Raw genomic sequence first — 26,143 nt, 5'->3', positions numbered from 1 at the left:
AGGTGATATTTTCTACTTTCATTGCCAAACTGAAATATTCGCTTTGGAAAAAAACGTTGTCTTTTTATCCACATATGATCCGACCATCACCAAAATCAATAGGCTTCTTCCCCTCCGAGACCCCCATCAACATCCAAAATTTCTTGACGATCCGATCAAAATTACGACCTGTAGCGTGATTACAAGGTTTAGATGGACAGACGGACGGACTGACGGACGGACACACATAGCCAGATCGACTCAGCTCGTCGAGACATTCATTTTGGTATATATAAGTATGGGTCTACGACCATTATTTCGATGCGTTACAAACTTTTTGGCCAAAACCAACTTATAATACCCTCCCCACATAGTGGTGTAGGGTATAAAAACGCAAAATTATGAATTAAATGTTTAAATAAAAGACAACACTGTTGCTATCGGTAGATCTTTGCGACTAGTGATCGCTAACTTACCGAAAAATATCGTTAATTACCGAAATTATAAGCATTTTAATTTTACCGATATTTGTCGGTAACCCCAAAAATGTGTTAGAGAATTGCACTACTGATACCTTTACAAAAGTCAAAAGCTAAAGTGGTTCTGGAGAGAAGACGAAGTTGATGGTGTCGACGCGCAATGCGTCTATAGAGATCGAACAAACTGTTGATGTTGGTTCCTTTGAGGTAGTAAAGTACTTCGTCTACCTCGGCACAGCCATAAACAAAACAAGCGACATCAGTTGTGAAATAAAAAGAAGAATTATATTGGCCAGCAGATGCTACTTTTGCTTAAGTGAGGAGTTTAAGAACAAATCCAAATTGCGTTAAACCAAAACAACGCTTTACAAAACACTGATACTACCGGTGCTGATGTATGTATGGTTCCGAAGCCTGGACGCAACCAGACAACACAGTGCTTGGTGTGTTTGAGAGAAAAATTCTTCGAAAGATCTATGGACCAATCTGCTTTGACGGTGAATATAGACGTCGTATGAACCACAAGCTGTACCTGCTATACAACGACACCTGTATAAATAAACGTATCGAGATGCAACGACTGCGTTGGCCAGGCCAAATCATAAGAATTAGCAGAGATGAACCCGCCAAAAAGGCGTATAAATACGTGTCACATGGCGGTGCACGCAGAATTGGCAGAGATGAAAAGGCGCGGTATTCCAAAAAGCGAAGTAATAAACAAAGAAAATTGGAGAGCTTTTCTTAGTTCGGCTTATGGAACAAATGTTCTGTAATTGGCCAGCTAAGAAAGTAAGTATTTAGGTAGATATAGATTTGAGAAAATGCAACTGTCAACAGTTTTTGAAAAACTCTAAAGTGAACAAAGTTTTAATTATCGCATATGAAGTTGCGAACACTCGTTTGTAAACGACAATTTGAAGAAGTTTTTACCAGTTTTAAAATTACATGTTATGATAGGACGTGCTTGATTGAACAATTTCTTATGAAATGTATTAATTTCATTCTTTTTTGAGAATCCCCATAAAATGGAAATTTGCATCAATGTTCGCCATTAAAATTTCCTGCCATCAACAGAAAAAGTTGTTCTTGTTTATTTGTTTTTGAAGTTATAATGTAGTATATGACGTCAATCGTTCAAAATCGCGTTTTTTCGAATCTTCTTCCAAGAAAATATCTTCTGCAAGAAGCAGAGTGGAAAACAGTAAACTCACTGCACGCATACTCGTCTGCCGGGTTTTCAACGGTTCTTTTGTTTAGACAAAACTGATCGATCAACAACCAATAACGCTCACACTATTGTTTTTGCGCTCTTTTTGCAGGTCTAGCCCCCATATCTCCAATTCAGTGAAACCCGTTTTATAATTGGCGTCATAACACCCAAAGCAAGCTGACTGTCTGTTTATTGTGGAGAGCACAGTGTGATCAAATATTTATGTGGCAATCGTCAGCTGAGAGTAGGAAGGAGGCTTGGTTGGTTGGTTATTAGCCCCCGTAGAACAATCAGCAATCTAATTGTAATTAACACTTCTTATTTTGGCGAAAAGAGAATGGAACAACGCTGCCTCATACAATCGCGGCGCACAATACAATGAGACAAACAAGTGATCGCCAATAAGTGAGCGTAGCGAATACGACGACCAAAGATATTGTTTATTTCGTTCGCTGCTGCTGTTGCTGCTTATGGAAGATCCACCACCAGTAACAGCAACTTCCAGCAACCAGCTTGGTGTTTGACTTTAGTTGTTTTATATGTGCGTTAGGTTTCGCACGCGAATCGGTCAACGGTTGGCTGCTTGTTGGCCATAAAGGAGAACATTTTTTTGTTTCTTAAGTTACCAGCGATCGATCATTACGTTACATACTTATTTAAATAAATATTTGTATGAATACACCGTTATTTACTCTTAGCCATAAAATAAATAATTATAGCTGGTCCGCGTGCTCGTTATAGAAGAAGATTCCCAAAAGTTTACTAACCCCGGAGATGTGATTTTTGAAAAAAAGAAAAAAATCATTCCAGTTCCTGAAATTTATAAACATTATTGTTATCAACATCTAAGTGAAATTCTCAAGTGAAATTGTAAAATAACAACAAAAAGAAAATGGCTGTCGATTTTGTATTGGAGGATTTGATGGGCAAATTAGGTAAGCGCTCTTCATCCGCATTTCACGAATCTACGCTTGATTTATGGGCACAAAACAATTGATACAAAATGTTTTGCTTATCTGGCAAAAATAAATACAACGAGGAAAGTAAGCCACTAGAAGCACTTCTCTTATCGCCATGCCAGGTCCCCGGCAATGGAAATCAGCTGTCTGAGTGCGAGGTGCTTGTGTTGTTTGCCTTTAGACCATGTTAACCATGTTATCAGTGCAACTGAGATTAACTGTTTGTTTGCTTAAGGTATTATCCTAATTATATCTGCCTATTGCGATTTGAATCGCCAATCTATTAAAACAAAGGTATGCAGCATCAATGTTTCGTCAAGTTGTGTTCGTTCTCATGTGACTGACTGCCTGGTTGAATCTTAATCAAAAAATTCCTATACTTACACACAAATTATCGCAGGGGTGACTGTTGCCAATTGTTAATGGGAATTTAAATGAAGGCGCTAATTATGAAGTAGTCGAAAGTGAGCAACTAAATCAAATTCGCATGAACCGAAAAAAGTCAACAACTACTAGTTGTTGTTCTGGTTTTTATTTCTTGTTGTTGTTGATGTTGTTTTTTTAAGTAGGGACTTAAATTCCGAGGGTTTTTCATTAATTCTACGAATCAAATATGTATTTGATATGTTTATTTTGCAATCGGTAATCACCTAAGACTGACTGCCCCAAGCGTCTTCCAAAATATAGGTTATAGGTTAGAGATCGATACCGATATTTGAATTTTACATTTGGTATGTAGTTAATTTAAACAAAGTCTAACTGATGGCTCTATTTTATTAGAGTTGTGCCAAAGGAACTATATGGAACTATCTCGTTCACTTCGCAGTTCCAATGGCCCACATTAATATCACACGTTACATTTCATGATGTTACTCATACGTTTTGGAACTAGTACAAGGAACTAGGAACTAGATTACCCAACTTTATATTTTATGTCAATACATAACCATATTCAGTATACGCACCCTATCAACGACTACAAACATAGAAAATCTAAGTTTAATCCCGGAAATAAAGGTCTGTTATCAAATCATATTTCGATATTGAAATCCCTATCACTACCACTCACATGAACACTTCATTTGCAATTAAATATTTAAACACATTTTTTGTTTAAACAGACAATTGGTACGAGGCGAGAATTGGTGGTATCAATGCGAACGTGATGAAGTGAAAGCTTCAGCGATCTCTTCGTAGATTAATTTCAATTAATCTATATTTCTATATTAAGTTATCGCAAATTATGACAGTAATTGTTTTCTATATGGGCATGGATGGGGGCTCAATTTTTGGACATTAAATGAATGTATGTATATATGTACGTTTGTATGTTGGAACGCTTCACTGCTGATACCATTGCTAACACGTTTGGAATCGCCAACAAAAAATGATTCCAACATGATAACCAAGGGGTCAAATAAATTTAAGCTCACAAAGGCAAGTGTACATTTATACAACGTGTTTAACACACAAACAAAATTAAATATCTATTAATTTAAACCAACATTTAAGTTGGAAGAAAAGAAATAAAGAAAAAAACGTGTCAACACAAAAACTATTAATTATCAAAGAGTAAAACCCGAAAAATGAATCATGTTTTTCTTTGGTTTCCCACTTCATTTTATAGACCATGAAATGAAAAGCATTTTAACTCCATTTAATGTTGGTATCAACACTTCTGTTTTATTGCAGTAACGACGATATTGCATTATTAACAAACAAATACTTCTTCTGCTGTACTAAATCATCAAATGAAAATGAAAACAATCTTCAACCTACAAAATAATAAACTAGAAAAAACATAAAAAATATAATTATATAGTACAATTATCGCATTAAAACATTGTATGTTTTTTTTTCTATTTTATTTGGACAGTTATCAGCGAAAGACCTTGAAATTTACTGTCTGTGAAACCATTCATATGCTGATCATAGCTGGCCATTAAACTTTCAAATATGAAATCACATGTTGCTGATAGTATGGAAAACAAAAACTTATCCCTTAGGGCTAGGAGATTTTCGCAAATAAATGGCGACAGTTATTTTCCTCTGAAATCTAAAACGGCTAGAAATACATTTTTAATTAATGGGGTTATTAAGCAAGTTTTGAGGGTGTATTGATGAATTAGTTAAGAGTCCCTCAAATTGTCATAGGCAAGTTCAAAATGTCTTTCAACATCAATCATAGTAGTATTGCTGAGCATACAAGAAATTGTTACGATCAAAAACGTGCCTTATAGAAATTATATGGAAGATTGGGGGTCGACCAACGTACACAGGAATTCATTTCGAGGGCTCAATAGACCAAAAAGGAATTTTTGGAAGCAAAATGTGTATGACGAAATTGTATTTGGAACACCACCTGCGTAAATGCCTTATGGGGACTATGTATATCTAAATGTGGTTCAATTTTTATGTTTTTTTTCAACATCATTGGAGATTTGCTAAAATTCTCAGATCAATCGGATGTATAGAAACATTTTTTCAATGTTCCCTGGTGACACTGATGACGACGATACTTTTACTTGTAAGCTAAACAAGTATCAGTCAGCTTTGCTGAAGGAGGTACACCCTCAGCCTGTGTATATTGAAACTCTTTTTCACTAAAATTAATATGTAATTAGGGGGTTGACAGAAATTTGGACGTATAAATTTGCCGACAAAAATATGGATTTGGATTAAAGTTCTGAAGGAATGGAAGTAGGTCTTATTTTGGGAGTCTGTCGATAGATATCGCGCCCACCAGTCATTTCAGTTGATCACCGTATAATTTAGATTTTTGAACCATTATATCAGATGCCCACGAAAAACATAATATCGCTGAAAGGAGTACCTTCTATAAAACTTTCCAAAGGATCCTCGAATAACCCAAATCGGTTGCTCTGTTTATGAGATATCGGACGTACCGATATTCGAACTTTATCTAAGACTAGCTGAACCCGCTGCTCTTCGCTACCCCGACTAAGATAAAATATAATTGAATGCTATAATTATATTAACTTATTTTTTAATATTATAATGCATAAATAAAGGAGATATGAAGGCGTTCCCTACCCATTCTGGTCAGGATATAATATGTATTACCTATAGTCTTGGTAAATTCCTTTCCAACTATACGTACTTGTGACTTTGAATTATCTTCATTTGTTTGCATATATGGGAGCTATATAGGAATCATAATCATTGAAATTGGACATACACATCTGTAGTGGAATTCTGTAACTCATTTTTCGAGTTACCGACAAATATCGATAAAATTAAAATGCTTATAATTTCGGTAATTAACGAAAATTTTCGGTAAGTTAAGAACCAAAATAAAGTTGTCGCTAAGTCCTAGCGATGGCAACAGTGTTGTCAACTTTTATTGATACTTTTCATTCATAATTTTGCGTTTTCATTTGACCGATTTTTGTCGGTAACTCAAAAAATGAGTTACAGAATTCCACTACAGCTTCGTTTCAGAACTAAAAAGTTTTTACACATTTAACACATTTTGAATATTTTTCCCCGAAATGCGTTCCCGTACACCAAAAAAGTTTCAAAATGTTCACTCCTCTTTGAACAAAAATGGCGCTGAATGGCTCTCTCTTTAGAAACTTTTTACACGACAAATTTGAGCGAGCAAAAATGTGCAACATGTTTGCCGGCTTCCGATTGGCTAACACTCCGACTTTGACATTTGTTCCAGTTTTTTTGACGTTTCTGCCATTTTTCCGTTCCCGTACATTTTTGAAAAATGTGTATGTGGAACTTATTTTCGACAGTTTGCTCTTTTGACACTTTTATCATTAAAAAAGTATTGGAACGAAGCTTTTCCGTTCCCGTACATTTTGGAAAAATGTGTGCGTTGAACTCATTTTTGACGGTTCTCTCTTTTGCACATTTTACCATTAAAAAAGTGCTGGAACGGAGCTATCATCAAATACATGAAATCGGCCGAATATATATATATGGGAGCTATATCCAAATCTGAACCGATTTCAATATAGTTTGGCAAATTTATTCCGAGGCTTAGCTCCAGATTGACGCGGAATTTCAAAAATTCATATAGCCAATTTTTTTTCAGCCACTACATATGGTGCCGTAGGGGCTTAAAAGTTTCGGGCCATTTTCTCAGGAAGCTTAAAAAGCTTGTACCAACGTAATTAGGACAGATAATACAAGTTGTTGCAAAAAATCAAAGCGATTCGAGAGCAGGCATTAAACTGTTCTTTTCCGAATTTTGTGTGGTAGGTATTAGAAGGAGCGGACCGATACGGTCTTCGAACTTAAACTAGATTTGGACAAAATATTAAGAAGGCAAAATTTTGGACCGAATCGGTTGATCCGTTCGAGAGTGATCGTGTGCGCCAGCCAATCAGACAGACAAACGGATGGACCTGGCTAGATTGACTCCGAATTGTTTGAAACAGATTTCGTGCAAACATACGGGAGGTCTAAAACCATTATTTCGATGAGGCACACTCGTTAGCCTAAAGACTGATGGAATAAAAACACACAATCGACCAGATTTTAATCTTACATCGAATATTAGTGAAGATCCAATTGAAACTGACTATTTCCACCTATTGGCTGCCACAAGCCACCTTCGGTAGCCTCATGTCTATGCCTGTTATCCCTGCAAAGCTTATAGACGGCGCACAATGGTTCAGGAATCGATTTTCCTGGCCAAAAATCAAAATTTTGTTTTGTCAAAGATATTTAATTTCTATATGGGATTCGATAGTAAACATATTGAAACTAAGGAAACCAAAAAATTAGGCCCAAATATTGGAAGGAGTGGGCGTGGCGTGCCCCTAAAGACGAGCATTTTCCCCATTTGTGGGAAATACGTCATTTTTGCAAATTTCTGGAGAAAGACGAAGCTATTTCTCTGAAACTATAACAGTTATTGTGTTCATTGTTTTTTTGTAAGGTAGGAAGGATTTAAAAATCGTTTTAGTAAATTACCGTAGCGTTTACACAACATGATCTATTTTATTTTTCCTCTGGTACTAAATTTTATGAAATTCCAAATTTAGTGGACTAGAACTTTGTGGAACAACATGGAACAAAGTTCTGTTTTCGCAGAAAGATGCTCAAAAGTCTCCTCTTCCAGCCCATATATACTTTTGTACCCGTCCCGTTCCGTCCGTTTAACACTTTTTTCAATTTATTAAAATTACATGTGCAAAAATATTTGTTTTCTATACTGTTTCCATATGAATTACAGTTTTTTGACACAAATTACAACTTTTTTGAATATATGACTTTTTATACGAGTTATATAAGTTTTATTAAAACCCAAGGAGAATTTTTTTAATTTTTGAAAAAATTAAAATTTTTTTTGTAAATTTTTTTTTACAAATTTTTGAAAAAAATTTTTTCGACATTTTTTCGATTTTTTTTTTTTAATTTTTTTTGGTAATTATTTTGTTTATTTGTTGGTGTTTGACCATCTTTAATACATGAGAAGATATAAAAACCACAAAAACACTCATATTTTGATGAAAAATAGTTAAAAAACTCAAAAGTTTAACTTTGACCTTGAATTTCTCTGCAACTACCAGACTGAACTTGACCGCTTATAATTCGTCTGAAAGCTGATGGTGTTATCTGTCTAACAAAAAAAGAATTATGAATATATTTCTATCCGTTCAAAAGTTACAGAATTTTGACCAGGAAAACCCGATTCTGAACCACTGTGCGGCGTTAATTGATGTACAGTCTACAAATATAGACAAACAGAAATAAGAGATCTTTGTTTATAGAGTATAAACTCGATATTTTGAAATTTCAAGGGAACGGAAGACTTTTTTACGATCATTGATCTAAAATAGAATCGAACTTCACTCCTATGAGAGAAGTATTTCCTTGTTTATTGGGAAATGTTCGTGGAAAATTGTTTTATTTTTTGAGACTTCTCTCTTATATCAATAAGTTCACCCCAAGTCCGAACGGCGTGTCTTAAGACATTTTGAAGAGAATACAATTCTTTACGAATTATTGCGGTTTCGGATTATCAAAGTACGAGAATTCATTGTATGTAAAATAAAACATACTGTTCCTACATGTACAAATATTTTTTCTGATCTTAATCGACACCTTTGGTATAGTTTCAAATGAAATTGAATTTTAATTTTTTGTCAAGGGAAATTATTGATGCCTCATTGAAAATTTGCATATGTATATATTGTGTGTATTCTTATATGTAAAATTTCGATTGCTACGAGAACTAATTTAACTTTTGGCCTATTTTAGCTGATCAATTGAATTGGGTGGAAAGCTCTTCAATTATAATCAATTTGTACGATTGTAGGCAAAATAAATAATTGATTTAAATATGTTTGCCAACGACACATACATACAATATAAACATACGCACACACACGCATACAAATCAATATGCTGGTGGAATTGTTTATATTGGCGCCCAACGTTTTCATTAAATATCAACTATTATCATACGCAGCAATTAAAGTGATAACATACACAGAAGACATTTCGTCAGATTTCAGAACACTTTCGACAACAATTATTCAATTTACTATTTGTAAATAAGTAATGACAAATATGTATGTATATGCAATCGTATTTACTTACGCATGATGGAATTTTTTGGATTTGCTGCAGCTTTATCGAATTGTGCTGACATTTAAGTACACATGCCCAATTGATAACCAAAGCCAATGCATTGGTTCTTCTGTCATTGTTTTGTTGAATGAATGTTTGCATAGTAAAATAAATTCGACCTCGATCTTCAATCGAGCATCTAACCGAACTGTAAATTTGCGGTTGTCTAATATTTCATTTTATTATTCGAAAACCGCAATAACGTAGCTAAGAAAAACAATATTTTCCACAGCGTGATTTTCTGATATAGTCGGAAGAAAACAAGATTACGCAGCTGTTAATTGTTCTAATAAATAATTAATGCATCATTAAAACTGAATATAAATGTTGAATGAATGTAAACACACTTCTGTCTGAAATTGAAATTGTTTAATTTTATTTATTATTATTTTATTTTTAAAATATTTTTATTAAAATTTTCGCTGCCACAGACAGATGCAAGAAATATCCCAAAGCTCGTTCAATGAGACTGGCGAGGCTTAGAATAAAAAACCTTTGGCGTAAAGTCGTCCTCAAATAGGTTGCAGAATTCTAAACTTTTCCCTTATAATAATTAAAAAAAAAATAAGTTACAGTGTTCTATTTATAAATTCATTATAAACTAGAGAATAATTGTTCGCTTAGCCTAAATAAATATATTCTTCTTGATGACAGAATCTCTCAAATAGAACGCTAGCCGTTAAATGTTGTCACCATTCTTAATTTAAATGCAAGCGTTTTATTTGAAATATTTCATCATGAAACAGGCCAAGCGAAAAATTATTCTCTAGTTTATAATGCATTTATAAATAGAACACTGTAAATTAATTTTTTTTAATTATTTTTTATTTTTAACTTTTTAGTAAATAATTCTTTTTGATCACGGAGAACACCATAATCAAAGCTTTAAAATGCCTGAAATCGGTTGGTACCGTTATATGGGGGGCTATAACCAAACCTGAACCCATGTCCACAATTTTTGGTGGGGAATTTTCTGTACCATTGGGAACTCCATCCAATTCGGGTTAAAAATAAAAAAATAAAAAAATTAGTTACTAGATTTGAACTAAACAGACAGGCACCTTCACACAAATCTCGGAAAATTGTTTCCGTTTTCCGTAAAATGTCGAGTCAACCTGTTTATGTGTAAAAGTTTAAAAAAATTTTATTCGTATATACCATCCTGCAAAAAGATCTAGACCTAAAGGCCTGCGTACATAAGCTGCCTTGCCTGCTTACCCTGCTTACTTCTGATAAAAGAATAAAAAAGAAAAGGGCAACCCAGTTTGAAATTTCCTCGGCCTTCTTTATTCTTTTATTTTTATTATGTCAAAAATGAAGCAGGAAAGCAAGGCAATCAGGCAGAGCAGCTTATGTACGCAGGCCTTAACTTCTGCGATATGAAAATGTTCCAGATTTCAATTATTATTTATAACTGATTTATGAACTGCCTTTTAAGAACTACATATATACATGTATACAATGTGATAAATATTTGACCGTTTTTCTTCATACATTTGTTTACAACTGTTTATAAATGCCTCTGATATGAGCTTATCATAGCGTAGAATTTACCTTGAGAAGTTCATTCAAGTTGCTATGTTGACGCATATTTTGCTGTTTCAACAAGAGATTATGTTGTTCGTACTCCATCTCTTCTGAATTGGGAATGGTTGGACTTTTATTTGCTTTAAATATGTGGTGTTTAAGATTATGGCGATTATGATTGTACATAAAAAAGTTCGATGTGCATTTCACGTTTTTTTATGGGTGGGATGAAAAAAAAGCTTATTAAAACATTCATCCTACTATTACAACCACAAAATATTGAAATATGTATAATAGGGTGGGGCGATTTGTATGGAAAGAAAAATCTTAATGGGCGCTTCGCGTTTTCCAAGTTTACAAAGTCAAGATTACAATGGTCATTGGATAAATGAAATCGATGAAAAATTATGAAAGTTAGAAGCAACTCATTGAAAGTGCTTCTGAAATAAGATGAATTAATTATAGTTATACCGCGTAGCGTATAACTAATATACCATAAATAAAATAATTTTTATAAATCATACGTCGGTGGGGATAAAATTCCAGAATTTCATAAATATATGACAATAAAATAGCAAAAAAAGGATGAACAATGTTCAAAAATGCTTTTGCGATGTACTAGAGAGTTCTTAATTATTGGCTTGGCTACAATTTTTGTCTTAGTATTCGATGGAAAATCTCAATGGTTTGGCTGTTATATGCCAAAATATCTCAAAACATGACAAAAGTCTGATAAAAAACACTTCAAGTCAAAATCGAGAGGCTCGATTTTCACCGTAGACCAAGCCTGTGCATACATATTTTGAGATTGTGTTTGTTCGAAAATACAAACATTTTCCATAGTTTCCCAACATACCATTTTGGGTAATTTTATAAAACATCAAAACAAAAAATATTCTACTTCTACAGGATAAGCCTACAACTAGCGTGGATATTAAATATTTTACATGGAATACCGTTTAGATCATTTTCCAGATATTAGACATGCATTTTAAATTTTTTTGTAATATTAATTCAAGCAATTTTAGTATGTTGGGAGGACTCCAGTCATAGAAAGAATTTGTTTAAAATTTTCAAAACAAAAACAAATGTTCTCTTTATAAATTGTGTGTGTGAGCAAATTAACACACACAAACCGCAGAGGGGCACCCTTTGAACATCCCTGCCGTAGACGTATGGTCTAGTGGACTTTTTTCTCAGTACAATCCCAGGAATCAGAAACGCGAAGCGCCCCTTAAGATGTTCAAATCGCCCCACCCTAAAAATCTTAATCTTAAGGAGATAAAAGGTTGAAAATATTTTTGAAAAAAAGTCGCAATTGAGGCTGCGAATGCAAGTTGCTTCAACAAAAATCAAAGTGATTCCATATCAGGTCTTAAAGTGAACTTATCCGAAATTTTGTGTGGGAGGTACCGGATGGAGTAGACAAATTTGGTCCATATTTAAAAATGATCTATATCTGGTAGATATATTAGGATGTGTAAAGTATGGACCAATTCGGCCACTCACTTCAAGAGTTACGGTACGAAAAATGTTTCCGAACATTTTTGAGCTTTTGTGGTGGAGGTTCCTGAAGGAGTGGACCGATATGGCTTATCTTCGAACTTAAACTATGTTTGGACAAAATATTACTAAGGCTAAATTTTGGACCGATCGGCAGATCCGTTCTAGAGTTATCTTGCGCTCCAACCACCTCACACGGTGTCATACAGGTTTTTTTGCAACTTTCATGCTATTTTCTCAGGAAGTATGGACTTGCCGCTAATAAAACTTGTACCTTCGTATGGGGGGCAGTGAATACAAATTGATAAAATAAAAATTAAAGCGATTCGAGAGATGGCCCTAAACTGAACTTTTCCGAAGGAGTGGACCTATTGAGACCATACTGGAACCTCATATTACTCTGGTAGAAAGTTTACGCTATACAAAGTATGGACCAAATCGGTTACTCCCTTCAAGAGTTATCGTTCGCACAAACTTTCCGAACATTTTCGAACTTTTGTGGGGGAGGTACCGGAAGGAGTGGACCGATGTAGGTCATCTTCGAACTTAAACTAAGTTTGGGCAAAATATTACGAAAGCCAAAATTTGAACCGAATCGGTTCATCCGTTCGAGAGTTATCGTGCGCTCCAACCAGCAGGACAGACAGATGGACGGACATGGCTAGATCGACTCAAAATTGTCTGAAACACATTTCGTCCAAACATATTTGGGGTCTGAAACCATTATTTCGATGAGGCACATTTTCATCGTATCAAAGTGTATATACCCTCCTTAGTCTAAGGGCTGAAGGGTATAAAAAAGGAAATTCTCCGCAGGCGAAAATATTTTTAAAAAAAATTTGCGATTTACTTAACAAATAATTTTACAATTTAAAACATCTCCTAACTGCAACTTACATAGTGTCGGGCATAATTACGTTTTTAAATAATTAGGAGGGTTGGCGTTTTTTGTTTGTGATGACGACTTCTATTTTGTTTTTCAAACTTCTACTCTAAAATTTAAGAAAAAAATTTAACTATAATTTTCAAAATTAAGCAAAGAAATAATTTATAAATTAAGAAAAAAATCGTTGAGAGTTATGTCCGCGATTTTTTTGAGTGTTATGTCAGCTTTGCTTTGCGGACTTAAGTCCCAACGAATTTTTGCAGTTATGTCCGGGCACTCTCAATGAATTGTTGAAATATCAATTTTGAGTTGAGATACTCTTTGAGTAAGTAAGCGATATGTACTTATGTACATAGTTCTTATGACCCTCTCTCAGCATTGGTGTTATCGTTCATTGAGAAAATAAGAACAATTCATAACAGATAATCGTCGTATGTATGTAAGTGTTTTTCAGGTCTGTAAGCATTATACTTGTATATCTGTCATTGAACATTTATTTACTAACACTATGCAACACTAAAAATGCAAACAACTTCTATTAAGGATTTTTTGAAAGTACATATTGAGACTACAAAAACCCTAGTAGGATTTTGTCCTGTCAGATCCAGTTCGGATTTTATGGTTTCATCTGAACCGGGCTAAAACTACAGTTTTTTTTCATTTATCGGGCCTTTATCTCGGAAACGGTTAGGTATTGGCCTTGCTGTATTTGGCAATATTGTAGCCCTAAACTAGTAGAACTTATCTTTTGAACAAACCACATAAGAAAAACTCCATCTAAGGCATCCAAATCGATGAAATATAGAAAATGTTACATAATTGCTGAAATTCTGGTCAGTATCAGCTAAACTATTGGTAGTTGAACCAAGTAACCTTTTGCAAGAATCCTCCAAATAAAGTTCTCAGCAAATCTTCAGAACATTCTGAAACTCTAAAATGTTTACTTCATGTTGTTTCGGCGGTATTTTGCATCATATCTTTTACAACACGTATTTCCAACATAGTTGTTCACACCAAAAGTTTATTCTCGCATTTCGGATTTCACCACATTATTGACATATTTGTTAATGGTCGTTAAAAATATATATGTTCTGAAGAGTTGTGTATTACATTCCAGCGAATATTTTTCCAAAAGAAAACATTAAGAAAAAAATACGGTTCTGGAGATATGGTGCAAAATGTATACAAATTATGGAAATTTTCGATATTTTATAAAATTTGAGGCAATAAATGTTGTTTTTCGATTTCATTATTTCTCCAAATATTTTATTCTTGCACTTATCTACAAATTTGCTGCAGGGGTCACATGAAAATTCACTTAGGTTTTAGAGATATAGCCCAGAATTGCTTTAAAAAGTCAATATTTAACCATATTTACGTGGGACCATAAAATCCAAGCTGGATCTGACACCACAAAACCCAACTAGGATTTTTTGTCGTTTGGGTCTGTATTTTCAAGAAATCCTCACCTCAAATTGTTTGCACAAGATTACCTTAAAAATGTTGCACAGTGTAATTTAATATTTATTATTATTACTTAATTTTTGTATAAATACTTCTAAACGTTTTAAACCTTACAATCGAATGCCTAGTTGTTAACTTTAACTGATCCTTGAAAAATTATAATTCGTTTAATTACTTCTAGTTATGTTGTGTGTGTGCCTGTGTGTGCAGCTGTATGTTCACATTATTTGTACATTTTATTACTGCTTTGACTGCGACCGTCTAGAGGTTTGCTAATGTAATTTGAAATTAATAAAAATGAATAAAAAAACTCAAACTTGTACTAACTTACTTCGTTGTTTTCCAGGGAATCGAGATAAGAAATTTTTTGAATATAAAAAGAATCTGTTGAAGCGATTATCAGCATAACAAAACAATTTATTTAAAGTTCAAGATAAAATATATACATATGTACATTTTGTTAAATAGGGCCATTTAAACTCCTGTTTTTTTAATATTTGATTCAGTTTTGTTTTAGAGCAAAAAAAAAACATCTTCTCTAACGGGTTTTGGAAGTAATTAGAACGAATTTGTTTTTATTCTAATAGAAAATTTTGTACAAATCTCAATGAACAAATCATTCAACCAACGTGCATTGTTCTGCTCATCCATTAAATCACAGGAAAAAATGTAAATCGACACGTTGTAATGTGAAATGTGTATATTGAAGGTCACTGTGGTCACTTCTCAAGGGAAATTGTATCGACAGGCGTTTGTCTACAGTCAACAACAATGCGTATGGAAAGAATTGAAAGGCGCATAAAAAACTGTGATTATTAAAACGCAAAACTAATTGACAACAAATGTAAAATGTTCCGAATAAAATTAATTCAAAATGACCGGCATGTGTACAACTGCTAAATTGCATATACTACAAAATTAGCACAATCTTCTTTGGGTTCATTGAAAGCAAAACAATAGTATTTTCTATTTCTATTTGCTATGAATTTCGAATAAATTTAGAAAATTTAATAAATTGTACCAATAGTTTTCACGGTGCACTTGAATCAAATTTAAATGGAAGGTGCTTCCACCTGGGAAGTTTTTGCGGATTCTGAAACTACAATGTTCATAGATGAGAAAAACAAAAAAATCGCAGGAGCGCTTCTTAAATAAATCGCGATTAATGTTGACATTTTTAAGGGTTGTTTAGGTTTTCACGATTTTGCTTAGAAACCGCAAGTCCTATCAATATGATTCTGAAAAAATGTTGTAGCTATGAAAATTCTCTACAAGATTGACCTTTACTGTATTTCCGTAGGTTTTACCATTTTTGAGATATTGAGGTTCAAATTGGGACAATGCACTGACTGTATCGCCCCCTTATACAACAATGTCATGAAGGGTGCACCTTAACTAACTTTTAATGAAAACCGCTTACACAGGGGAAATTTTTGTGAATTCTGAAACAGCAATGTTCATAGATGAGAAAAATCCAAAAACAAGAAAAAATCGCTGTAGGGATTTTTAAATAAATCGCAGTCAAAATTCACATTTTTATGTGTTTTTTAGGTTTTCACGATTTTGCTTGGAAACCGCAAGTCCAATCGAAATGGAGCTTTAGAAAATGTTGTAGCTGTGAAAATTCTCTACAGGATTGACGTTTATGATTTGTTCTCATTTTTGAGATAAAGAAGCTCAGTTTACATTTTTAGGTTTTTTTTTGTTAGGGTTTCGCGATTTTGCTTGAATACGGCAAGTCTTATAGGCATGGGACCTGAGTAAATCTTATAGCTTTGAAAATTCTCTACAAGACTGGCTTATGTAATTTTTCCTAGGTTGTACAATTTTTTAAGATATATAAGTTTAAGTTGGGAAATTGCAGTCATGACATTGTTTTATAAGGAGGCGATACAGAATTTAGTTGAATTTGAATTGTCCCAATTTCAACTTCTATATCTCAAAAGTTGTAAAACCTACGAAAATATCATTAAGGTCAATCTTGTAGAGAATTTTGATAGCTACAACATTTTCTTTATTCCCATTTTGATAGGACTTGCGGTTTCCACGCAAAATCGCAAAAACATAAACAACCCCTAAAAATGTCAACTTGAATCGCGATTTATTTAAAAAGCGCTCCGGCGATTTTTTTGTCTTTTGATTTTTCTCATCTATGAACATTGTAGTTTCAGAATCCGCAAAAACATTCCGGGTGTAAGCACCTTCCATTTAAATTTGATTCAAGAGCACCGTGTTTTGTGTAGGAATATACATACAGTGTATGTATGTAATATAACTGAAATATTTCTTGTTGTGTAACAGAAAACGAAATTATTGCAGAAAAATATTCAAATACTGCAGACTTATTCAGGTTAAAAAAAAGAAAACACCTGACGTCATTACACAGTGGTTGGGCCCAAGGAAAAAAATACATTGTTGACTTTATAGAAGAAAATCCATACTCATTATTTATAAATATTATGTTTTTTTTGGGAGCGAAGTCGTATTTGAAAAAAGTGGTAATTTATAACCAAACTAAGAAGGATAACATAAGGCGAAATTGCAAAAGAAAAGTGTTATTGGCAATTGGCAAAATCCTCGCTCCAAAATTAATAATAGATTAAAGGTAATGGATTAAAAAATAGCTCTGTCTTTATATGGAGAATTTATATTGTACGTTTATAGCTATGGACATAAAAAGATCTGCCAACAATTTCGACAAGAGAGAGAGAGAGAGAGAGTGTGTGCTGGAGGGAAAACCGAAATGCATGCCATATGATATGTATAATTCGGCAAAAAGATAAACATTGTTGTCTTTAACATATTTATGGTCGTAGCATACAAAGTTATTATACAAATTAGCCTAGTTTTGCAAATCAAAATACGTATTTCAATACATACGAGTACATGCGTACACCAACCCAGCACTAATTTGCACACACACAATGCATCTATACCTTACAATTTTAAATATAGCCTCACAAATCTACTATGTTATAATTAGTTAAACAATTGTTGGTAATAATTTTTTTGTATAATATAAATGTGCTTGCTTTTGTTGTAAATGTTGAACTTATACAATTCTCAGTAGTTGTTTTTATATCAGAAATCAGAAAGCTGCAAAAACAATCTTCGAGAAATATAATAATCGAAAAACAAAATGCCAGTTTCGGAACCTGCAAGAAGCTACTATTTTTTACTATGGTAAACATTTTACCTTTATGGTATCGAAAAAAAAATAGTAAAAATAGTAGGAACAGACCAATAATAAACTAAATATAGTAATCGAAAAAACTTTAATTTCATTTTTATTCATTTCAAAGCCAAACCATATGACCATATATTGCTAGTATACTACAATCAATACATAGTTCGAATTCCATTTTAAATAACTTATGTTTAATATAGTTACAAATTTTGAATTTAAATACAACTACATTTCTAAAACTTCACCAGTTTAAGTATAATCTAACAATACCCCCCATACCATTGTTATCGAACCCGACATCGTTTTCGAATGTTTCTCGATAGTTTTGCAGATATTTTGTTCGAGGTAATAATATTATTAGCGAATGAATTTGACATTTTTGGTGCAGTTTCTTGATGTTTCTGTTATGTACCTTAATCGTCTTTATTTCTTTGTTATGTTTGCGATACTTTTGATAAACATTTTTGTTTTGTATTTGTTAACCTACCCATATGTTGACGTAGCATTTATATCGAAATTATTTGAATTATTTGAAAAAAAAATTATTTGATAAAAAAAACTAGTAAGAAAAGTGTTAAGTTCGGTCGGGCCGAACTTTTTATATCCTCCACCACAATTTTCAGTCATTTCGGTGGATTAATGCGGCCTCAACCTTCAAAATACCGAAAATCGGAAGGTACCGTTCTATGGGGGCTATATGATGGCGTGGACCTATACCTATACGAACACTAAATAGCAAATTTCAGCCATCTCCGTGTGATAATGAGGCCAAAACCTTCAAAATACCGAAAATCGGGAGATATCGTCCTATCGGGCTATATCAAAATGTGGACCTATATAAACGTTTTATGGTAGAAATGTTTCTTAGCAACTGGAAACACAAAATACAAACTTACAACCGATTCTGTTGTCAAATGGGACTAATACATTCAAAATATATTAAAATGACGCGTACTTTAAAAATGCCTTTAAACGACGACGCGTCACTCGTCATTTTGTATGGGGGCTATACGAAAGCGTGGACCTACATAGCCCGCTTTCAATACCAAAAGTCCTACGTACATATAATAGATTTTCCCAAAATTTCATCCACCTTCGTTAAGATAATGACTCTTATAAAAACTATTTCACAAAGTATTTATTTTACTGCAATTTATTCTTAAACTTTGTAAATTTAGTTTGGAGTAGTTGAACATCCCTCCCACTCCTTCCTGGAGTAGTTTTAATTCATGCATTTTAAAATAAAAGTTTTCTGTAAGGAGATGCAAATTTATATGTTTTTTACCCTTTATTATGATAGTATTTTGTTTTGATTGGAATAGTTTAACACCCGTTCCTTATTAATTTTAAGCTACTATATTAAGACATGCAATTTGTTATTTTAAATTCAAATGTAGTATACAGCCCTAAGGTTGAATAAATTGAAATTGAAAATTGCTTGGTAATGTCCTATAAAAAATTATGTAACATGTTGGATGAGTTGATGAGTTTTACGATATGAGGATTTAGAGCACAGGTTAACATACAATAAAATATTTCAAAGATAAAACATAAAAATTGCTTGGTTTATGTGCTTTATATAAGCCTAAAAAAACAAAAAAAAAAACATGTAACATACATTATGAACTTCACTCAAGTGATATCGAAATGAATATTGAGATGAACTGAATGCTTTTAAACAAAGTGGGCGAGAGTTATATACCCTGACAACTCGTATGTGGAATGAACGTTCCTAAATTGTGGATTTCTTATAGACTCGGAAAAATTAAACAATCCAACCAAGAAATGTGGACATTGAAGTCGAATAATTTTGTAGAAATGCATCATATTGCATATGGCAATAAAGTGACACAAACTGCATCCAAGAAAATTGATAACGTAAGGTGTTACATGTTGTCGAATATGTAAGGCATATACAGTGGTGGCCAATACAGTTGCAACAAAATTGCACATTTTAGAAAAATGTCTCTAAAATATTTTTTTGAAAGTGAAATTAGGTATTTTTTGTAATTATTTATAGTTTAATGCTTCAAAATAAGAAAATAAAAAGTTTTGACCCGATTACAACAACAATTATGAAAAAGTTTCAAAATACTTAACACGCCATAAAATTTAATGGCCAAAATATATGCAACGGAGCCAAATCGTATGCAAAAATCATCAATATTTTGTGAAAATAAACTTTTTATATGATCTAAATCTTTTTCCTTTGTTTTGGGAAGTCTAAAAGTGAGTAGAATTTTGAAACCGATATCAGTCATACGTACTTGACCGGTGGGGTGGCGGGTCATAGGGGAGAAGCATGAACATAAGTACAAGTTTCAGAAACTTCGGAAATAATGGAAATTTCTTCACATTTCCGTTTTCGATTTAATAAAATGCAGAGTCTCACTTTACTCACTTTTAGACTTCCCAAAACAAAAGAAAAAGATTTAGATCATATAAAAAATTTATTTTCACAAAATATTGAAGATTTTTGCATACGATTTGGTTCAGTTGCATACGTTTTGACCATTCAATTTTAATGCGTGTTAAGTATTTTTAAATATTTTTATAATTGCTGTTGTATATCGAGTCAAAACTTTTTATTTTCTTATTTTTGAAGCATCTATATATATAAAAATGGTGTAAAAAATGTATAGTAATTCATAAAATGAGAACGGCTAGGCCGATTTCTGTAAAATTTTTTGTCAGTTATTCGTATTTTCGAGGAAAATCTCTCTGGAAAAGTCGGAAAATTGGAAAAATCGAAAATTGAGTTTTTGTATGAAATTTTATTCCTTAATAGCGAGACGAAGTTCGCCGGGTCCGCTAGTTAAACTATAAATAATTACAAAAAATACCTAATTTCACTTTCAAAATATTTTAGAGACATTTTTCTAAAATGTGCATTTTTGTTGCAAATGCCTTGGCCACCTCTGTATGTACCTATCACCCTATTGAAAACAAGTTTTACTTTTTTCATAAAAGTTGTATAAATTTCTACACAATACATTAAAATGGGCATAATAAGATAATGAACTAATTTTTTCTGATGCTTAAATGCAAATTTAGTTCCATATTATAAATCTTCCTGAGAAGAAAATTTATTTTCGAAACTAGTGAATTGATGTAATCTTCACAGTTTAAATGGCTATCCAAAATGATACCAAGACGTGTCATACTATTTACAATATCAACATCACTGTTACCAAATTTGACCGATATATTAACATCTATTCCCAAACCAAATTTCATTACTTTTGTTTTAGATGTATTTATGGTCAACTTATTTGGTATAATCAATTAGTTAAAATAGCAGTTGACGAGTCAACGGCACACTGCAATACATCGCAATATCCCATATCTGATTAAACAAGGAGCTTTATATCATCAGCAAATGCAAAGGTAATACAGTTTTAGCTGGATATTAATGGAAATAGGTCATTAATAAACATTGGGGGTTATTATGAATGAAATTTCGTCTTTCCGCCGTTGCAACTTAAGGGAGAAAGTGAAAAAATTCACGGGGAATTGCCGTTCATGATAACCCCCATTATAAAAAGCAACGGCCCAAGTACTGACCCTTGAGGTACCCATTACACGAAACATATTGAAACCTATTGGCAAGATAAGATCACATTAAGTGGCTGATTGGGAAAATTCAAAAGAAGTGCAAAGTTTATTAACAAGAACTGCGTGGTCGATTCTATCAAATGATTTTTACCTATTGATGGAAAGAAGAACGCAGCGCTCATGATTGCTAAGTACACTTCTAATGTTTTCAGTTAGACCAATTAGTAGCGATGCTGTACTCCGATTTCGCCTAAATCCTACCTGGCATTCATGGAGTACAGGACAAGAAAGTGAGATGTTCTAGAATTTGGGACTTCATAAGATATTCAACCATTTTTGATAAGGCAGGCATCATCGAAATGAGTCTAAATGAGTCGGAAGAGTCATTCTTACGAATGGGAATGATTTTGCCTTTTTTCCACAATGACGGATATGTTGACGACAGTAAAATAGTGTTAACAAGATGCAGTATATGTAATTCGACATAGGGCCAAATAATCTTTAAAAATTTTTATGTTAGTCCATCTGAACCAACTGCCTTGGATTTTATAAGAGGAAAAGCATTTCTCAAATCATATATGCCTGCCAAACGAAAAGAGAAATGTCCATCAAAAGCAGAAGTAATTGAAAACATTTCTAGCCTCAATATTTTGCAATGAACGAAACGATTTACATATTTTTCCTTTCCCACATCATATTTGTTTAATATTCCCCATAATTCAGCAATAGTTTTATCTTCAAAAAGCCTAGCATGGACCTGAGCTTTAAACCTCCTAATAACCCGTTTGTACTTGCTCCTTCACCTACAAAATAAAGTAAATAATCTGTGACAATTATTCGTAATTCGTATTCGAATTGACTCTTTATATCTCTACTTTTCTCAACAACATTCCCATTAATTCTAACCTTTTCTTTTATATTTTTTCAGGGGAATTTGGACGCTATCAAGCATTTCAATTCTTCCTACAAGTTCTGTCAGCTCTCACAGCTGGCCTGCACATGCTCTCATTGGTTACAGTACAAGCTGTACCCGAACATCGATGCTTCATTGACGGTGTAGATAATTCCAGTTTCTCTTACGTACCATGGAATTCATCGGAAATATTGGCAGCTATTCCTCTTAAGGATAATGGAGAATTGGATTCTTGCCACATGTACGACAGTAACAACAATACAGTGTCGTGTGATTCCTATGTTTACGATCGGACATACTATGAAACGTCAAGGGCAATCGATTGGAATTTTGTGTGTGAACGCCGTTGGATGGGAAGCGTTGTTCAGACAGTTTTCATGTTGGGCGTCTTTACTGGGGCCGTTACTCTGGGCGGGTTGGCTGATAAAGTTGGTCGTAAAACTGTGTTCTGCTGGTCGGCCCTATTGCAGTTGATCATTGGTGTTGCTGTGGCATTCATACCAGAATATTTTTCATTTATGGTTGCCCGTTTCCTTTTGGGTATTTTTGGTTCGGCTGGTGCCTACATTTGTGGCTTTGTGCTGACAATGGAACTGGTGGGACCGAGTAAACGTACAGCATGTGGCATTGCTTTCCAGGTATTTCGTATATTAAATATAATCCCTAACGAACTGTTTAGTGAAAGTTGTTTTTCCCTTCTGTAGGCCGTTTTTGCTGCTGGTATTATGCTGGTTGCTGGATGGGGTGCTTTAATCAAGGATAGACAATTGTTACAAGTTGTTTATGGTCTGCATGGTGTACTGTTTCTGGCCCATTGGTGGCTCTTGGATGAATCTCCACGTTGGTTGTGGATGCAAGGTCGTGCCGGAGAAGCTGTGGATATTGTTGCCAAGGGTCTTAAAATGAATGGTTCTGGCATCCCCGTAGACAAAGAATACTATGTACAAAAATCTAAAGCCCAACAAGCAGCAGAGGAAAAGTCCAGTGCTGGTCTAAGCGATCTCTTCAAAACACCAAACTTGCGCATGAAAACTCTAAATGTATGTCTCTGCTGGTTTGCCAACTCCCTCGTGTACTATGGTCTGTCATTGAGTGCTGGAAAACTTTATGGAAATCCATTTTTGATTTTATTCATTTTGGGCCTGGTTGAATTCCCCAGTTACTTTACCATTGTAATGGTGCTAGATCGATTGGGTAGAAGACCTATTACGAGCACCTTGATGATTGGTGGCGGTACTTGTTGCATTATCGCAGCTTACATTGCTCAAGGTACCACCACATCCACATCCATTGTTATGGTTGGAAAACTTCTTATTGCCGGTTCATTTGCTGTCATCTACAACTATTCAGCCGAATTGTTCCCAACGGTAGTGCGTAATTCTGCCATGGGCTTGGGCTCAATGTGTGCACGTTTATCTGGTGCCCTAACTCCTCTCATAACACTACTCGACTCCTTTGACCCCAAGATTCCTGCTGTTCTATTCGGTGTGATAGCACTCATATCTGGTGTGTGGGTTATGTTCCTGCCGGAGACAATGAACAAGCCCATGCCAGAGTCCATTGAAGATGGTGAAAACTTTGGTAAAGGTGATACTTGGTTCAGTCAGTGTGCTGGCAGAAAACCAAATAGGGACAGCATATATCAGGATGATCCAGAACAAATGGTACCCCTTAAGACCATTGAAAAGAAATAGAGAGTATGCGATAGCAGACAGGAGTCTTGCCTTATATCACAAAAACACAAATTCTTGGTTTCCTTAGTCCATGTGTGTTCTTTAAGTCTCTTTTTTTGGACATTCCAAAACATTCCCCGTTCTTGTTTTTTTATTACTTCTTTGTTATCATTTATGTAAGATTTTATGTTTTAATTATTGTTAAAATAACTTCTTTTTTATTGGTTAAACCTTGTACAAACAATTTTGCATGTAATATTTATCTGTTGCAATATATTTGCAGATTTTTGAAATCTTTATTGATTGATCAAATAAAACATCTATTTTAGACGAAACTCTTAAAGATTAATTTATGTCCAAATGTATGTATGGATATGTGACTGATATTCCGGTAAATATATTGAAAAAAAACCTGTTTCACACGAACATTCCAATGGAACAAGAGGAGGCTTATCTCATATCAATGAGTGGAGCGCGATTATATCTCAAGTTCCATATTGTGAAGCATATTTTTATTGCCAATTCTAAACTTAGTATAATGCCACTTTAGAGAAGTTTTACATGGCTAGACCATCGTTGGACTGAGTGTTTGTAGTACAGCTAAAAATGTGTCAAAAGCATTTATTTACTACAAGGCACCTGTATTATGAAAGAGGAACAAATGATGTTAATTTGCATATTTCGTCGTCTAAAAAATCGGTATAAGTTAGCCCCAATTTAAATTAGGTAAGTTTACTTGCAACAAAAATTTTCATATTTGTACGAGAGAGAGATTAGTCCCAACTTATAGTCTAGACAGACGGCAGTCTTAGTTTGCATTAACAGCCTTAATTCAAATTAATTTGAAAATTACCCATTTTTACCCCCTGTTTTTGTAACTATTTTTTGTTCGTTCGTCTATATTCGTAATAATTTGGGCATCCAAAGCTAAGCCCCTAGATGACATACACACCTAATTCTTCTTAGACACGTTCTATATACATATAGTAAAGAATTCCTCATTCAAAAATCAGTGTTCCGCATTTTCGCTAAGGCGAGTAAATCGATCTACAAAATTTGACAATTCTTGTGAGAACAATAAATTTTTTTACAAAAACAGAGGGTTAATGCACAAAATCAAACTGAATTTAGCAATTTCGATATGGCAATGCTGTTGAAAATCAATAGTTTTTTGTCAAATTTTCATGTTTATGAAAATAAAAAAGGAAAACAAATCAGCAATTTTCGCGTTTCTTTCAAATAAGTTGCAGTCTTTCGCGAATATCATATCAGCTAATCGTTTTTCGCGCGTTCTATCAAATCTATTTCTAAAATTTTTATTTTCACAAACATTTCATTACCCACCATACCAATTCTATCGAAAATAATGGCTGACTACATAAATGTAGTGTGATGCGTCAAATGACATCGTCGCGACTTCATAAATGCAGCATGTCTTTTTATTGACATCGTCGCGACTTCATAAATGTCGCGCGACACGTCACATTGCGCAGTAATTGTCAAATTTGTGCAGTGTTACCACTTGGACTGCACAACGATTGACATTTCTTTAGTACTGTTACGCCAACTGATATTTGCGAAGAAAACAAGAAAAATACATAAGAAACAATTAGAAATGGCGGATTTGTGGTAATTATAATTTTATAAATTTATTTTCAAAAATTGTTAAAATTTGCATATGTGATTTTTGGTTTTTCCTTCTCGGAGATTCTAGGGGGATTGCTAATTTACGGCGACGCCTTTTTTCCTATAATTGTTTATAAATGTACGATTTGAATCAAGATGTTTAGCACTCAATTCGAAAGCGCTATTCAATAATAACCCAAATATTTCATTCTTGTTAAAACCGAATTTTACAAAAAGTAAACAAAGTAAAGCAATGTGTGCGTTCATAAATGCAGCAAAATGACATGTCCCTTTTTTGAGAACGTCAGTGTTGCCAATCATATTTGATTCGTCTTTTTACGATTTTGTCAATATCTGCAATGTAAAAACTGCATTTATGTAGTCAGCCAATATCTTCTTCAGATGTTTCTTTACAGTCTTGGGACAGTTTTATAACATTAAAAAGACTCAAAAATATCGCGAATTATCTGTCAGTGTGGAAAAAATGTGAAAAATTATATGCGCTTATAAATATTTAATTTTTTCCAGAAAGAAAATGCCAAAGGTTCCTAGCACGACGCATATTCACCT

The 26,143-nt window shown here is 33.7% G+C and overlaps 1 protein-coding gene across 1 annotated transcript; it reads left to right on the top strand.

Annotated features, from left to right (window-relative positions):
* The first annotated feature begins 2,152 nt into the window (after positions 1-2,152).
* On the top strand, positions 2,153-24,282 carry LOC141389600 (organic cation transporter protein). The gene is made up of 3 exons (XM_073961370.1): positions 2,153-2,603; positions 22,290-22,912; positions 22,979-24,282. The coding sequence occupies exons 1-3, from the start codon at positions 2,561-2,563 to the stop codon at positions 23,966-23,968; spliced, it is 1,656 nt and encodes a 551-aa protein (XP_073817471.1). The 5' UTR covers positions 2,153-2,560; the 3' UTR covers positions 23,969-24,282.
* Positions 24,283-26,143: the final 1,861 nt, after the last annotated feature.

Source organism: Musca autumnalis, unplaced genomic scaffold (assembly GCF_047663935.1).
Source record: "Musca autumnalis isolate F117 unplaced genomic scaffold, ASM4766393v1 scaffold_1, whole genome shotgun sequence".
Classification (NCBI taxonomy): domain Eukaryota; kingdom Metazoa; phylum Arthropoda; class Insecta; order Diptera; family Muscidae; genus Musca; species Musca autumnalis.
This window is presented reverse-complemented; position numbering and strand designations above follow the sequence as displayed.

Coding starts and splice junctions, on each gene's coding strand:
- LOC141389600 (XM_073961370.1), top strand. CDS start 2,561: ATGGCTGTCGATTTTGTATTGGAGGATTTGATGGGCAAATTAG. Junction 2,604..22,289: donor GGATTTGATGGGCAAATTAG/GTAAGCGCTCTT, acceptor ATATTTTTTCAG/GGGAATTTGGACGCTATCAA. Junction 22,913..22,978: donor CATGTGGCATTGCTTTCCAG/GTATTTCGTATA, acceptor TCCCTTCTGTAG/GCCGTTTTTGCTGCTGGTAT.